This window comes from Saccoglossus kowalevskii, chromosome 6 (genome assembly GCF_978046115.1).
Source record: "Saccoglossus kowalevskii chromosome 6, keSacKowa6.1, whole genome shotgun sequence".
NCBI classification, from domain to species: domain Eukaryota; kingdom Metazoa; phylum Hemichordata; class Enteropneusta; family Harrimaniidae; genus Saccoglossus; species Saccoglossus kowalevskii.
Window position 1 is genome coordinate 9,590,404 of NC_140646.1, and position 17,619 is coordinate 9,608,022.

The 17,619-nt window shown below is 41.3% G+C and overlaps 1 protein-coding gene across 1 annotated transcript in view; it reads left to right on the forward strand.

Moving 5' to 3' along the window:
• The window catches only part of LOC100374803 (rotatin-like), a 113,793-nt gene that overhangs the window by 4,668 nt on the left and 91,506 nt on the right, over positions 1-17,619 (forward strand). The window contains exons 3-4 of the mRNA XM_085499911.1: positions 6,749-6,963; positions 15,192-15,424. Coding sequence (XP_085356037.1) covers positions 6,749-6,963; positions 15,192-15,424 — 448 coding nt within the window. The remainder of the gene's footprint in view (positions 1-6,748; positions 6,964-15,191; positions 15,425-17,619) is intronic.

A 17,619-nucleotide genomic window follows, 5' to 3' on the forward strand; every position in this document is an offset into this window, starting at 1 on the left:
TGAGGACGACCCATTTAGCCCTGAGGGCAGAGTTGCTTGAGCGCATTATTATGCGTGCCCAGCACTCTGGTGACCTTGGAGGCAGAACGCACCAGCCTCCTAGACCAGGCGACATTTTTACTGGTGGGCCACCGCACATCTACGTGCGACACCCCCTAGTGTTGCCTGGCTCGCTTGGCCAGGGCCACTACTGTGCTACGAGACGTGACCTTAGATGCATGTGTTTTCGCCGACAAGCTGAGCTGGGGTACGTCCCCCACCTCAGTGACGCAGACTGGACACCCTCCACCCTCTTTGTTCAGGGAATGGTGGGTACAGTCTCGGAGCTTCGGAGTGCAATGAATCAGAGGGTTCAGATCGAATCCGCTAGCCAGTTGGTCCTGCCATGGGCAAGCGGAGGGCACCCCAAGCACAGAAAACACAACGCCCTAAGGCGTTGTTCGCTAGCTAGAGTCAGCCAGGAGGCAAGCGCTTATACCCTTCCATGGGAGGGAAGGGTAGTGGCGCGCCCCCAGGGAGGTAAGAGCCAGGTGGTGGCTCCTCACCCTCTCTGGGCGGACGTCTACCCGGCAGCAGGGGAAGCATGTTTGACGCTCACCTCTGCAACCGGGGGGGACAGGCACGTGTTCGGTGAGTGGCCAGATCACAACTTAGTGACTACTTCAGGCCTTGGGGAACTCGCCTCATGGGGGAAGGGAGCACCCCTCCCCCCTTGCAACTGCCGAACACATGGCCACACATCCCTGTTGTACACAGATTGCGCCGGTGTAGTCCGGTTTGGAGACGGCAGGTGACCAATACCTGGACCTTTCCAGGTGGTGACATCCGTTTACGGCATACCGCTGAAATCTCCAGTTCCCCCCGTCAGTGTCTCCCCTGTTGGGCACTGCCAGGGGACTCCTGCAAAGCGGAAGCAATCAGACAGGAAGTAGCAGTTTGCTGGGGAAAGACGCCATACACAGGGTACACATGTACATCAGCCGGAACTAAGTCCAGGCTTCTACCCAAATGTGTTCGTAGTACCAAATCTACAAGTGGCAGGCGTCCAGTTTTGGACCTAGACAGACTGAATCAGTACGTGCCCCTCGATCGGTTCCACATGGAGACACCATTCAGGGTTCTTCTCTCCATCCACTGTTTTGACTGGCTAGCCCCGCTAGACTTAAGCGGGGCCTACCTGCACGTACCGATGCACCTAGCGAGTTGCCATCTCCTTCGAATCGCCCAGCTGGGCCAAGTATTCGAACTTCGGTGTCCCCCCCCCCCGTTTGGGTTAGGCACAGCGCCCTACGTGTTCACCAGAGGGATGAAACAGGTAGTGCTGCTGCTTCACCAGATGTCGGTACACCTCAATCCGTACCCAGACTACTGGTTACCAACAACCCAGGCAAGGGGTAATAGCCAAACGCATCAGGCTAACACAGGATTTACTTCACCAGTTAGGCTCGTTAGTAAATCGACAAGTCCCACCTCGAGCCAACGCGCAGTTGGTGTCCCTGGGCATGGAGTTTTGACACAGAGGTAAGCTTGGCTTAGCTTTTTCAAGCATATTGCTTAGTGCTAAGCAGCCTAGCCGAATGCCTAGTCAGCGTTCCCTCGGTGTCCCTCCGTGAACTAATGCGGATCATCGGAATGATGACTTCGGTACGAAGGGTCGTTCCCCAGGCCGCACTATGCAGCCGCCCGGTATAACGCTTGTTATAACGCCGAGCTCTCCTATGGGAACTAGATAAGCGGGTTCCGATCTCGGACCAAGTAAAGGAAGCCCTGCCCTGGTGGTCGTCACTGACCAACCTCGGGCAGAGGGGACCCCTTGGACCCGCTCGCCGCAGGTATGACTCTGGTAACAAATGCCTTCCCCCAGGGTTGGGGAGCGCATCTATTGGACGAACAAGCCCAAGGATATGGCTCCCGCATAGTTTTGGGACCACCATATCAACCGGCTCGAACTGTGAGCAGTGTACTTAGCACTACCACGCTTTCTACCCGTAGTTCGAGACCACAGAGTCCTGCTCCGCACAGACAACGCAGCGGTGGTCTCCTTCAAGAAGGAGGGGGGACGCATTCCCCATCGTTGTCAGTCCTAGCGGAGCAAAATCCTCCTTTGGTGCCTGGAATACAATGTGAAGCTAACCGCACACCACCTTCCAGGGGTGAGGAACAGTCTAGCGACGCCCTTTCAGGGCGACTCCGTCTCCAGAACACGGAGTGGCTGATACCCCAGTGGGTAGCCTCCAGGCTGTTTTTGGCTGTGGACGGTCCAAGGTTAGACGCTTTTCCTCCCTTCCCGCTAGTCCACCAGGCACCGGAGAAGACTTCGACAGGTGCACACCTGCATATTATCATTGGTCGCACCCAATTGGCCAAACAGGGCCTAGTTTCCACTTCTGTCGGAAACGATAGTCGAAACACCAGTAGTGCTTCCGGACTTACCGGACATGCCGTCCCAACCAGACGGCGCACTACCATGAGCCCAGCGGGTATCACTTACCCGCATAGAGGCTCTCATTAGACCCGCACATACGAAAGCTTTATCTGAGCGGGCTACCAACGTCCTGGCCAGGGCGAACTGGGATTCCACCAATGCAGCCTACATTTCTAGGCTGCGAGCATACACTGGTTAGTGTAGCGGAAGGGAGATTGATCGATACCATCCCTCTATTGGCCAGGTAGCAGGCTCCTTCGTCCACCTGTTTGACGAAGTGGGTTTGTCCTACGCAGCGATCGTTGGCTACAGGTCGGCCTTGTGCCCCACCATTCAAACCTACGGGAACAAGACTAACCGATTGTCCTACTATTAGGAGACTATTTACTGCTTTCCAGACGCTGAGACCCCATGCAAGGGAACTGCCCAACTGGGACTTGTCGACTGTGTTGTCCGCTCTAAGCAGACCGCCTTTTGATCCTCTCCAATCAGCACCACTCAATTTTTTGATGTGGAAAATAGTCTTCCTACTGGCCCTCGCCTCAGGTAGGCGCCGGTCAAAGCTAGGCACGCACTATCCTTTGTGGACGGTTGTGCCGCTTTTATGGGCGATCAAGTTGTACTAAGATACGAATCGGGTTCTCGCCAAGAACCAAATCCCAGGACACGATCCTCAACCGATCGTCATCCCCCGGCTGGCAAATATTGTCAGTCCGGAAGATCAGGAGGAATTGCTTCTCTGCCCGGTCCGAGCGCTGAGTTGCTACGAGAACCGTACCAGGTTTTCTTGACGGGGAACCAAACACATGTTTTTGTGTTACGGCCCTGACAAGCGGGATAAGCCGGTTTCCCCGACTTCCATCCCCAGGTGGATTACTGCGACTGTACTGGAGGTCTATAATACACTATCCTTCTCAACACTGACCTTGCAGAGACACCAAGTACAAGAACATGAGGTCCGTGCGATTGCTAACTCACTAGCGCTAGCGTCAGGTGCCCCCCTCAAACACATTCTGAGGGCAGGCTTCTGGAGAACGCAGAACGTCTTCATCAACTACTACCTAGGAGACACCCAATCTATTGAGCAGGGTCTCTTCAGGTTAGGCCCCGTCGTAGCGGGTCAGGCCTTGTTTGCTGACCCAGCCCGAACGACTGCAGGGGCCTCTGCGCATAGGCGATAAGTCAGTCTCTGCATTTTTGCGGGCAGATTGTCTGTTCCACTAGCACTTCCTGGCAGCTCCCAGGTTTCGCTTCTGTCGACCTACGCCCTCATGCGAACTGTTTCGGTCCTACTTCAAGCTTATCACCCCCGAGTTCGGCTTGGGTCTAGCTTTCTCGGGCACACCGAACCCTGTCACCACAGCAGCATTGGCTTCTTGCTTCTGGGACAGCACAGGCAAGGTAAGACACCACCCTTCTTGGGTCTTAACTTAGGTTTTTGGGTTTGTTTTCATCCCGGACTGGGGAAAAGTCTTTCATCATTCTCCTTTTTTTCTGTTTGCTCGGAAAAACCCGCCACCTATCGGTGTCTGACTCTGCCTACAGTTCAAAATAGTCATTTTGACTGACCGGAGTCTATGGTGGGTAATTGAACGTAGTGAATTTAGGCGAGGGTTCTCCGAACCCGCCTATTCACATAGTTCATACCCACCATAGACTCCGGGTTCCCCCCCCCCCCAACCTCCCCACTCTTTCCGTCGCGTTGGTCTAAGTCCTCAAGGCGGAGAGAAAGGAACCAGAGTGAAGGACGGCTACCTGTGGCGCTGCCAGGTGGCCTCGGTCACGTGGGTTCGTGACGTAAGGGGTAAAAGAATCTTGAGGTCATGGGGCTTCCCCTGACCTGGATTCTATCTCTCCGTCACCGGCAGAATCGCTGATTAATGCATACAGTTCAAAATAGTCATTTTGACTGACCGGAGTCTATGGTGGGTATGAACTATGTGAATAGGCGGGTTCGGAGAACCCTCGCCTAATTTTGTAATTTGTATGCACTTTTTATCTGTTACTGTTAATCACTTTTAAAGCGAATCTAAATGCGGCCTTAATTTATAGTTGTGTATTTTCTAAACTGTGTTTGAAATAATATTGCAGTGGTTTAATTTTGTTTTAATTATAACTGTAGCTTGGATAGGCATTTGAAGTGCTTGCAATTAAACACCATGGAGGCCATCCATGGAGGTGAATAAATAATGAACGAACATATTTAACATCCGGGTACTTTTCAAAGATATGACGTTTTAGTATCTGATCGCATTCGTATACGCCATGGTACATAGCCGTTCATGCTGCCAAGCATTGTGTACTACTAGTATAAACTCAATTTTTATATGCACAATGTGCTTTTTAGAACTTGGGTTAGAGCATTGTGTGTTTGAACCACAGTATTCTGAGAATGGAAGCCTAATTGCGTTAAAGTACCGTACTTCCCCGATCGTAAGCCCCTCCTGAGTATGAAGCCCATTCCTCTATTTTTACTATGTATTTATTGAGTTGAGGGCATTCACGATTATAAGCCGAGAGTGTTTTTACTGGGCGTCGACGATATTCTTTAAAATATGCGTGTAAAAAGTGTGTTTCATTTCATAATAATCTTGATTGGCATGGTAGTTTGGTTCGTGCTTTTATGAGACAACTCGCATTAATTTCAGAGTTCATGGCGCATGTACACAACGTGGTTTGCATCCTTTCTATTCTGTCCTTTACCCAGGACGAACCCCGATGTTGCAATACTGGAGTAATCCATATAGTAGTAGTTTTTGAAAAGCCAAAAATGTGATCGTTAAGTAGTGTACCTGGTTATTGGGCATGGTTTAATTTGAGAGTATCATGAAAGGCCTAGGGTTTGAACAATGTGACATGTTGGCAACCGTGAAAGGTGTTTAAATGCTTCCTCCACACTAAGTTTACCCACGGTTACTATTAACAGTCGTTTATATTTCGAAAATTGCGAATCGCCAGTTTTTAGGGAAAAAATCATCGTTGTTTCGTCAGTGCTCCAGATCGCATTTTAACATTGCGGTAATTCACTTCACTTGCGTTAAAAAATCATCGTCAATAATTGGACAATTTCATCATTATGACACATCATTTTGATTGGTTAATGAAAGACATGACCTGTTAGGTCAAAGGAAGTTGTTTCAGGTCAAATCGTGCTAAAAACCTCATGGTGGAAAATTGCTTTGCGTCGAATGTTTGCGTACAATCAAAAATATACCAAAACGAAGATAATGATAAATGCCTTCGGCTGTTTCCCCACAGACCCTACCCATTCTTTCACCGTAAATTCAGATGGTATGTAAATCGTATTGTAATAAAATGTGTGTTTTTTATGAACATGTTTGTTTCTTCATTGTAAGTGTCGTGGAAATCAAATGATGCATTTTTTTTTTTAAAAATAAGTATTATTTTCCCGAGCCCGGCGTGATGAACGAATAATTTTTTTGGATAATTTTTCGTTGTTGGCAAGATGGTTACAGTGTTCATCCCCAAAACAAAATCATCTTTTCTGAGTTGGTCCTCGAGTATAGGCTCATCCCTTATATTTGCCTTAGGTGTTCATGCCTATGATCAGGGGAGTACGGTATACTGTGAAGATTCAGATCAGTCCAGTGTGAGTGATGAGGGTATATCGTCGACGATGCCTCTTGTTCGGATGATAGTTTTATTTCAAATTACACGGAAGTCTGAACAATCTGCTTGGTGTTCGTGTGACAATTGTCCCGTGATTTGCCAGTGCAGCCCCGTGAATACATGGACGAAAATGTTTCCACCACCACGAACTCAAGATTGCATATTCCAGCATCCAGAATAATTTGCACGCCGCACAGTGCAGTACTGGAAACAGCATTTATTAGACAGACAAAAAACAAAGCAAAATGCCTGTCTCGATCAATCGCACATCCATAATGTTGATACGCTTGTAAATAACATTAACATAAAAGTTGAAACAACCTAGACTAGAAGTCAATTCACCAGTCCAGCCAACTATGGCTCCCTAAGTTGTTTATATTTAATCAGATACTAGTACTATTTCGTCATCATGCTTTGTTACCTTTCCTGTTTATACCTCATGAGGGCGTTTTTATGGCAAGATGGCGCAAACGGAAGTCCTTTGCAGGTTTATGGTTTCTCATATTTAAATCATCATAACTCTGAAGATAATCATTTTTTTCAGCTGACTGATAACAGATGTTCAAAACATGCACAGAATGGCCAAAACGTGCATGTTTCATATGGAATAAAAAAAAATGTAATATGTTGTACAACGCTTTGTGAAATTATAAAGAAAATTTTTAATTAAATTGTTTTTCGATATAATTTCAGCATTCTTCGGCTGCTGGCATATTTTTGGAGATTGGTGGTGTTGAGTTCATGTCACAGCTGAGACCAACCAGTGAACCGGAGTTGCAGATAATAATAGACAAAATACTGGAAAACATGTTAACATTACCAGATGTTGGGGAAATGCAACATAAAGCTGAGTGTATCTACCACAAACATTTACCATCTAAAGGTACAAATTGTTCGTGCTATTTCCTGTGATTAATTTATAATGTCATATTTTTATGGTAGTAAAAATGCATATATGTTAACTGGAATGTAATATATCTATATCCTAGCTAGTTTCTAGTGCACCCTCTCATATTACTTGACAATAGTCTACAAATACTTTGTAAGCTATATAAATGGAATACGTTAACTGGGATGTAACTGAAGTAAGTAAAAGTTACATCCAGATAAGTAAAAGAACTAATGTTTCGTTGCATCTTGTATTTAATTGGCCGTGAAAGGGCTGGAGGAGACAACTTAACACTTTCTGTCCGTCAATTACTGAGATACAAAGGGTGACAACACTCAACGTCGGTCGGTCCGGCTTTGATATAGCTCTATAAAATTCACAATGAGTTGAATTCATTTGAGCATGGAAGCTGTGATGTTTTTCAATAAAGAAAACTTACTACCAACACGTGTGTACCGGATTCGGCTGATACCCCGCCCATCCTAAACCCCGCCCATGGGCGATGTTTCAAATAGTGGGCGATGTTTTGGTCCACACATTGTCTGACTGAACCAACAAACATTTTTACAGACCCCAATTTTCCCGTCCGACATCTTGTATCGAGCGTGCTATTTCAAATATGACGCTAAAATAATTCACTGTGAAGTCGAAAAGCATTAAAACTTCAATAAAACCAATGCTGTAAACGAATTGTTGTTGCGTATTATGACTCGTTAAAATACATTTCACTTACGTTTATTACACTTGAATAAAGTCTACGCTTGAAAAGAATGTTATTTACGAAGTTTAAAATATCCAAGCTTTCCGGATTCGAGCCTCTTGGTTGTTATCAGCAATGTTTAATCTTTGTCTGTATCGCATTCCGGTAAACAAGAAATGGGCGAACTAAAATGTCTCCTGCGTTTCACATGCGACGTGATTATTAAAACACTGAGTGAAGCGGTCATGTACGTTCTATAAATCTAACCTTGTACACATAATCTTGTACTGACGTGTTTTTTGTCCAAAAAAGACGTTCCCCTTCAGTTAACCCCCAGTTAACTCTTCGTGTTCATGGTATTTGTGAGAGTTGAAAGATTTGTTGAACACATGACAAGTAACTAAATTGATTTGCGTCAAGCTGGATGGCCCTAATTTAAATATCAGTGCGTAAACTCTTGAGGTCGTTGCACGTAATTCAAACACGTGGTTATTAGAGTTCAGTCGAAATGTAGTGAATATTGCGATCGAAGTGCACTGTCCAGAGTTTATTATATTATATTATAGTAAAATTTAACTTGACACATGGTATGGTTTATATTACATGTTCACTTCATTTCGAATAAAAAAAATCACCATTGGAACATCGATGAATCACAAGTATATAAAATATTTCCTCGACTTTCCGTAGACACCTGACTACTATCAGTTTTAATGATTTAAATGCGCCCATGTTTATGTTTGCGTAATTATTACGAATGCAACGCATTATCAAGTCGGTAATATTGAAATATTCACAGACCCAATACCCCGGGTCAGCATCCTAACAATAGTAGAAATTAACTTGAGTTTGCGTAATTATCATGAAAGCAATACATTACAAAACTGAAATATTCGGAGCAAGTACAATATTGTAAACAAATTTGCGTAATTAGAAAAGCAGTGCACTAAGTAAACGACGTTGACATATTCAAAGCCAGTACAGATTTGCATACAAGTTGCGTAATTACAGTACCTTCGGATATAATAACAATTTTACTAGATCGACGCGCGGACCACAAAAGAAAAAGGTTGCTAAGGTAAGTGTGTCCTTACGTACAGTGACGTCAACAATATTACAGTCCCTCAACACTTTACATCATGATTACATTAAAGACGTGTTGGAAAGGAAGTCCATTTTGGGCTAGTGCCATTGTCAAATTTCGGAGAGTAGAGGACTTTTTATACTGGAGACGTTCCAGTACGCAGTTGTTCAATTGGCATATCAAAATCCTTTATTTGAATAGGGCATGTTCTATATATTCACCAAAATAACAATGTTGCCATGTTTCTAGGCATACATCGAACTTGAAATTGTTTGATCCAAACGACCTGTGACCTTTGAAATCAAGTCTTATGGCCTGTGTGTTTCCGATAGAAAATACCAGCGAAGATTTCTGGGGAACAAATATTAATGCTGTATTTCACTTTGATGTGGGAATAGGTGACAAAGGTCAAAACAAATTTGAGGGAATCCGAAAACGTAACTTACTGCACATGAATTTCACAGCGAAGTTTTCAACGTTCTGGTTATCTCTGTGTGACTGCAGTCTTTGAAACAAAATTGGGGGACTCTAGAAACGCAATTTATGACATGACAAAAATGCAATGTAATGCAAATCACAACGAGTGATTGGAATGTTAGCCCAATCTTCCATGTTTATTTGGCAATATGAATGATTCAGCCCAGTGCTTAGATAGGTTATTATAGGCGCCCAGGGAATCTAAATTTACTGTGAATGGCTTTCCAAGCGAAAATGTCAAGGTAAAAAAAAAAAAAAAAAAAAAAAAAAACGATTTTCGCCCAACCATCCATTTTTTGGGTGATATATCATTGATTCAGACTAGCGGTGATATAACTTATTTATAAGAGGCGCCAGGGAACCAAAATTTGGGACGTGAATTATTTGGACGACAATTATAGAGAGACTACTTACTGCGACAATAGCTACGTGACTGCGAACCCAGTCATATTTTAATTTTTAGTAAGCGAAAGTAAAACCTGTGTTTATGCTATGAGAAAGTGTAGATCTTGATTGTACTTTAGTGCAAATTTAAGGTAGCGAGAAGGGAAATTTTCGCTTTTTTCTTGATTTTTCAAAAATCGATAAAACGGTTACTTTAGACCTTGATGCATCACCCCAGGTTTACAAAAGATCGAAATTGCGAAATAACGTTGCTCAAATTAGTGTTTTAAAACACTAGCAGAAAAGACTACAACTGCCGTTTCGTGGATATTTGCATAGTGTTTATCTTTGGAAGGAATTAAATGATAAAATCTTATCTGTATACTCTGTTGTTGACGATTCTGATATAACGAGTGATAAGCTTCCAGTTGCAAACAATGCGTGTTTATCTAACGTCCATTGTCAGCATTATTGTCAGTCGAGACTTCGTCGGAGAAACATGGTCATACAGTACTCATTTCGCCCAACCTTCCGCTTTTACATCGACCGCTTATCGCTTAATTTCCGACCACGCGGTCTTGTCCGACCGGAAACCGACCGCATTTTAATCGCGTTTTTTTTTTTCGCTCGCTCACTCATTGAAAACATTGACCGCTCGCCCAAACACTGATCACTGGCACATGAGTGGTCGAAATGGTGGTTTTGATAGTGAAGTGTGAACATACAACTAGTATTAACTATTATTACATTCTGAACGACACCTCAAATCTAATAGCTGTATTACACTTGTATCGTGAAAGCAACTGAACTGGGACCTCTTGTTACGTGTTTTGGGTGCTTGTTCTAGATGTAATATTTTTATTTTTATTTTAATGAGACAGTTACGTGAAAAAAGCCTAGGTGACTCCTTTTGACAGAGCAGAGAAACGAGGAAATGTTAGTGATTAATTCCAAAAATAACTATATCGAATCCACATCGGTCCACGTCTGGTAAAATTTGACATTCAATTTTTAAAATTAAGTCACGATCATTGAATGAGCTCGGTCTATACCGTATACAAAAGTGTTCCCACAAAAAATATTTTCGACTAAAAACGGCCACATGCCCTGAAAAAATCGAACAGAGCTTGACATGTATGAATAATTTATTGGGCTTAAAAGAAAAACGTGTCAAATTTAGTTATAACCATAACTATTTGGTGGCCAGTCGATGAACAATTCAAAGTCCTTCAAGGCTGAAAATCATCGACGCTACTCTGGTTTACTTTATTTCACAACTTGCAGAGAAAACTGATTCGCGTGAGCTCTAATGTATCTTAGCCTAGTATTTTCTTTTTTGAACTAAGGTCAAATTCCATCAGTTTGTCAAAATATATGTTTTTCAGCAAATAATTTTGAAGCCTGCCACAGCACAAACAACCACAGTCACTTGGGGGCTGAAAATCAATAAATACTAATTTTCAACAAAAAAAAATCATCCGCTATACGTATATAAATAAACAAGTTGTGAAACACGGCACCTAGTAAATCGACACCCTGTCGGTTTCAAATGTTGATTTCTTACCTTAAAATGCGAAACAAAAATTTTAGAGGGGATCAGGTGTTACGTTAATAACCATTGTTCATAATCGCTAACTTGGTTTTATTCAAAACTGCACAAATTCCGCGTTTTCTGATGATATCCGACGTTTTCATGAACGAAAATGGCCAGCAGCCAGAATCAAGGGGGATTCGCATAGAGTTCTGGGTAAATCAAGGAAATACTCGCTGTTACGGCACGCCTGATTGGCTGAAAATGAGTATGCGCACTTGATTTACCCAGAACTCTGTGCGAATCCCCCTTGATTCTGGCTGCTGGCCATTTTCGATCATGAAATTGTCGGATATCACCAGAAAACTCGCGATTTGTGCAGTTTTGAATAAAACCAAGTTAGCGATTATGAACAATGGTTATTAACGTAACACCTGATCCCCTCTAAAATTTTTGTTTCGCATTTTAAGGTAAGAAATCGACATTTGAAACCGACAGGGTGTCGATTTACTAGGTGCCGTGTTTCACAACTTGTTTATTTATATACGTATAGCGGATGATTTTTTTTTTGAAAATTAGTATTTATTGATTTTCAGCCCCCAAGTGACTGTGCAAACAACTATGTGAATCGACGCCGGTGATTGGATTGTACGACGACCCTTCAATTAGCGTCAAACATGCTTTGTTACAACATCATTGATTGGCTGAGAGTCACCTGATCGGAGCACGAACTGGGTCACAGAACCATATTTGTCCTTATTATCAACAGGACTTTGCAAAATAACCACACCCACATTTTCAATCTTTTTTAGCGCGGAAGTTGCCAACAAATGTAAAAAAAATCGTGAATTTCATGGATTCGAATAAAATAAAGCAAGCGGTTGATAAGGATGATTATTAATATTTTCCCCGATGCTCTTCGAATTTTTATTTTTTTTATTTCAAGGCAAGAAATGGCTAGTTGAAGTTGCATCGTCTTCAATGCGGTTGTTTCACCGCGAACAACTCGAGCTCTGTTTTGGGCATGGTTTAGTTTTGCGATGTAAAATAAAATATATATTAAAATAATAATACTTGATTAATTATTTGGGGTTTCAGCCCACAAATTACGGACATGATCTCCATGAATTACGGTCAATGTTTGTCTTCTCTCGGCTGATTGTCACGGTGTTGATCGACGCCCTTCCTAAACTCAGTATGGAGAAACCAATGGGGATCGACATTCCAAACAAACAATCAAAATTATCAACGAAAGACGAGATTTTTCTAGATATTTACAAACATACTGTCATGACAAACATATGTAAAATTAACAAATACACAAAGAGGTGTAATATTAGGTTTTATTTTAGGCTTAGAAATATTTTCTTTCACTCAGCCCATGCATGTAACTGCCATTTAGCTTCACGGTCCTTCAGCATCGGGGGAAAACAACAATAATTATACAAAACACATTGCGAAGACTCAACAATCAGGAAAGAAACCCCAGACAACCATGTCGTACTTGTGTTGAAATACATTTTGTATTTCACGTCAGAATATTGTTTAAAATAAAATATTCAGTCCAAGCCAAATCGAGGTCAAAGGGTCAGGTTGCGTGCATATAATTATATATAATTAAAACAAAAAGTATTTGAACTTTTGTCAGCTGTTCAACATCTATAAAAACCAGAAAGACAATTATAAGACAATGTGAACCTCGGAAATTATTCTGTTAGTCCGAATTTTAAATGTGCGCGAGCGAGTAGGTGGGCGGTGATATTTCGGGGTTTGCGCGGTCGAAAAAAAAAGCAAAAATTGTCCGGTTGAATTCAACAAGCGGTCGCAAAAGCGAGAGAAAAAGGTGATTGGAAAGCGGAAGCGGGCGGGAGGTTGTGCGAAAGGAGTACTGTAACTTTGCACAACTTTCTTTTAAATCGTTTTATTTTCCAAATCAATATTCTATTTTACTAATACATTTTTTTTCTAACGCAATGGCGAAGAAAAGAAAGAAAGCGTTGACAGACGAGGCAAAGAAAAATCTGCCACTCAGTGTCGCACTCTGACACAGCAATTTTTTTTCAAACATCGGCCATTTTGTTTCACCATGAAAACCGTTTTATTAGATGTCTTATCTGAGACACTTGAAGGATTAGCTTGTTTGTAAACTGTCAGCGTGTACAGTGGGACAGTAATGTTTGTCAGAGGATTATCCCTCGTTGTTCGTTTGCATAACAATGGAAAACCCGAACGTTCCTGGAGTACGGACTCAAATGCCAGCAGTTTTCTTCATTTTTCACGCTCGAGCTTGAAATTATTCATTATCTGACACTCATTATGAGTTCTATGATATCAGTGGTTAATATGTTTGGCCATTTTTAGTGTATATTTATAATAATGCAACAAATCTACAGTGTTTTATTAACCAAAACTGTTTTTCGCGTTTTTCTCGAGTTGAAGTTTTGATCGAGTACGACTCATTGGGACCGCCGCTAAATCAAGTGCGTTCGGACTAGGACATTCAAACTCGCAGTTATCGTTCAAAAGATAATGATGGTGCGAAATATGTCTGGGTTTTTAAAGAAAATGCTTTGTCACAGAATAATAGTCTGTTAAAGGTGCCAAGTATGAAATAATTTGGGGACAAAAAAACAAACCTGCATAGAAATCGGAATAATAGGTCTTTTGATTATCGGAGACGCATTTCAATGGACTTGATTACGGACAATGCATAACTTAAATTTCACCAGGAAATTCCGCAGTGTGGTCTCGCAATCGCGTACTTAGTCATTTTTACAAGGTTCGCCATTTTTGATGTCACGTGATAATTATGTAAACAATGTCTGTCCAGTTTGTGCGAACTTGCACCTCTATACTTAGTCTTTTGATATATATAACCTAAATTACTGTTCTGAACGAGACAACAGACAGAGAATGTTTTATTTAAAAACGTCACAAAACCTTCTCGCTACCTTAATGCGAGTGAATTTCCCCGACTAAGGTTTAAATGTTGTAGTTGGAAATTCAATTCAATATGGCGAAACGATAAAGGCTAAAAGCATTGTTATGCTAATTTGACTTCCAGTTTAGTTGAAAGATTTTTCAAATTTTCTCGGCGATAGCTACATGAATTTGAACCAAAATGTTATCGACAAGACTCAAAATACGACAGTGACAGCCACCGAAACGTAATTGAAGGCAAATGAACACGTCAAGCAAAAAGACTGTTGAGTCGTGGCGTAAAATAGGGGATTATACCATTGTTGACTTTCAATTTGAGGGTGTCACAATAAGCAAGAGAGCAAGTTGTTTTTATGCTACATACTTTATGTACTTTAGTACAATGTCATTTTTGTTTGATTGCCTAAAGTTTTTAGGTTACAGAGCACATACCTAAGCGACCATCCCTTAGCAATTAAGCGAAGGCATTTTCGGTGTCGAAACTCTCCGTTTTTACGCAATGTAGGAAGTTCGAATTACTAAACGAAGTACAGGACAACGAAGCTGAAATATCCAAGAACCAACACATACCAAAAATTATATCTCAAATCGGTGGTGCATTTTAGGTCTAGCTGGACCAGAAGTGGGAATTTGTTACTCCTCTAAATATCCAAACATATTTTAGTTTAAGGTAGTAACCAGCTTCAGCATACCAATATTGCTGCTTGCCAGTAATTAGCTTCACATCAGTTAACACTACATGGTTTTACTTTGTGTGTTGTTGCACACTGAAGATGTGATCAATGAGGGAAGGGAAAAAAAATGTTATGTATTGAAAGCTTTCGTCAATATTCCAATCGCATGGAGACATTTACTTCTAGCTTTGAAATACAAAATTCTGTAAACTGGTTAATTTTCACGATTTGATGAGTTAACGGTGTTCATGAGAACTAAATTTAAAATTTAGTGACTTTCACCAACATTAGTTTAGAATGATGATAGAGGTGCAATTCATTTCAACATTTCATTGTCTCCCACAAAAAGATATTTTACTACTAGAAGTGTGATGCATCATGGGAGTATTACTTGCATTGCATGTTGGGCTAAAGTTCAATTATGCAAACATGAACTAAGATATTTGTGCATTGACAGATATAAATTTGTTGATGATTATGTAGATGATGTATCAAGTAGAAGTGATGCGAAGAGTTCTGAGCAGAAAGATACTAGAATACACCATGAACATATAACTCAAACACAGAATAGACCGACCTATGATATAGAAGAACCACAAGTGGGTTACTTTGTACATCAGTCACACCAACAATCAATCAATGAACTTTCAGCGAATCAACAACTACAGTTACAAACATCACAGGGGCCTGGTAAGTATAATTCATACTGCATGAATCATTAATCCTTTCACCACCAGCTCCCTATTTTCATAACAAATTCGCAAAATAATCCTCTTTATAGTCTTTATATGAGTGGTGTAGGATAAATTAACCCTGTGATAAAAAAAAATCAATTTTTGTAGGACATAATGAGACCTTGATGCAGGTCATTTTTTAGCTCCGCTGTCGACTTTGTCGAGCGGAGCTTATCATATGAGTGATTGTCCGTCGTCCGTGTCAATGTTTTACTTTTTCGACTTCTTCTTGAAAACTACAAGCCTGAATGCTTTGATACTTGGTGTTTATCATATACCTCGTATTGCCCGGCCTCGTAACGCTATGGAAATCCTGATGCGCGAGCCGTGCAATAATTTTCCATATCACGCCCGGGCCCTGTTTACCATATTTGGTAAACGTGTCTATTTCCTGGAACTACTTTCTGTTTATAATGGCTGACGATATTACGATATTCTGTGGATGGAAAATATACTGAAAACACAAGTTGGATTCATTATTACCCTGACGAAAGCCGGCATTCCACCACAACCAATCATAAATAAACTGGTCACAAAAACAGGTCAAGTTTACAGCACTACGATACTCACATTCAGCTGGCATCGGTGTCGCGGGATACACCCAGCGACACCGATGCCAGCTGACTGTCTGGAGATACTGTATCTCAACGGAAAATCGTCGGCGCATTTCAGATATTCTTGGTTACGCCAGAATCTGTTACTGTAAATCAAACTGCTTCTCGTCAAGCAATTGTTTCTCGTTCACCGACTAAGCTTTTTAACAACTGTGAAATTAACGTGTCTTTACCCGTCTTTACCTGTGGCTACAGCATCAGCTCCAAGAAATCGTCCGTTGTCGGACGGTCAGTAAATGACCAACTTAGCTGGACTGTAGTGTCCATTCTTAAGAAAGAAAGTTTATAATGAGTTCGTATTTATTACTGTTAAAATATTGTTATAAATTTATGTTCATTTGCTGTTTCATTAAAACGTAATTTGTGGATATATTTGGTGACATTAGTTTGTCTATAGATCCCTGTCACTGACGTCATGCGGTACCGGTCTATTGTGTGAGAGATGTTGACGCGTTTCCGTCATTTAGAATCCATCGTATAAATCCGCACCAGTAAAAAGGCCCGTATCGAAACCCGGATGAAATCGAATAGGTTTTCTTTTGGGCCAGACGAGCGAAAAATAACATAACTAAAGACTTTTTTTTCATATAAGGTATATGATAAAACCTTTATGGACTAGATACGGCTTTTGCTGCCCTCGATCATACGGTTTACGCCGCACGACCTCGGGCCGCAAAAGCCGTATCCAGTCCATAAAGAATAATATGTACCTTGGGTAGACCTCTCTCAGATTTGTTCATTTCATGATCATATCTTCAATTCAGTGATATTTTCGACTTCTTGTTAAAAACCACAAGTCTGATTGCTTTGATATTACATATATAGGTACTACATGTGGACCTCACTCAAATTTGTTTATTTCATGATGATATCTTCAATTTTCTAATTTTGATGAATATTTTTGTAATTTTTGGTGAAAAGTGATATTTTTCGACTTCTTGTTGAAAACCGCAAGTCCAATTGCTTGATATTACATATATAGGTACTACATGTGTACCTCTCTCAGATGTGTTCATTTCAGGATGATATCTTCAATTCTATAATTTCGGTGAATATTTTTGTCATTTTTGGTAAAAAGTGATATTTTCGACTTCTTGTTAAAAACCACAAGTCCGATTGCTTTGATATTACATATATAGGTACTACATGTGGACCTCTTTCAAATTTGTTAATTTCGTGGTGATATCTTCAGTTATCTAATTTTGATGATTATTTTTGTCATTTTTAGTGAAAAGTGATATTTTTGAATTCTTGTTGAAAACAGCAAGTCTACATATTGTTCATTTTCTAATGATATTTTCTGTTCTTTAATTTAAATGTGCATTGCTAACAGTGGAGCTATCTCAGCCGACAGGCTGCTTGTTATAAATTGGGGTCATTTTAGCAGTTTTGAGAGATTCTGAGAAAATTCCTTGGCTCAGTGAACAATTGATAATATGTGCGAGAGGATGAGAGATTAGGTGCGCAGCGTCTCTTGCTAGTTTTGGGTGAATGCTGTCATGTCCAACAGATTTGTTCAGGGCAAGGGAAATAATTT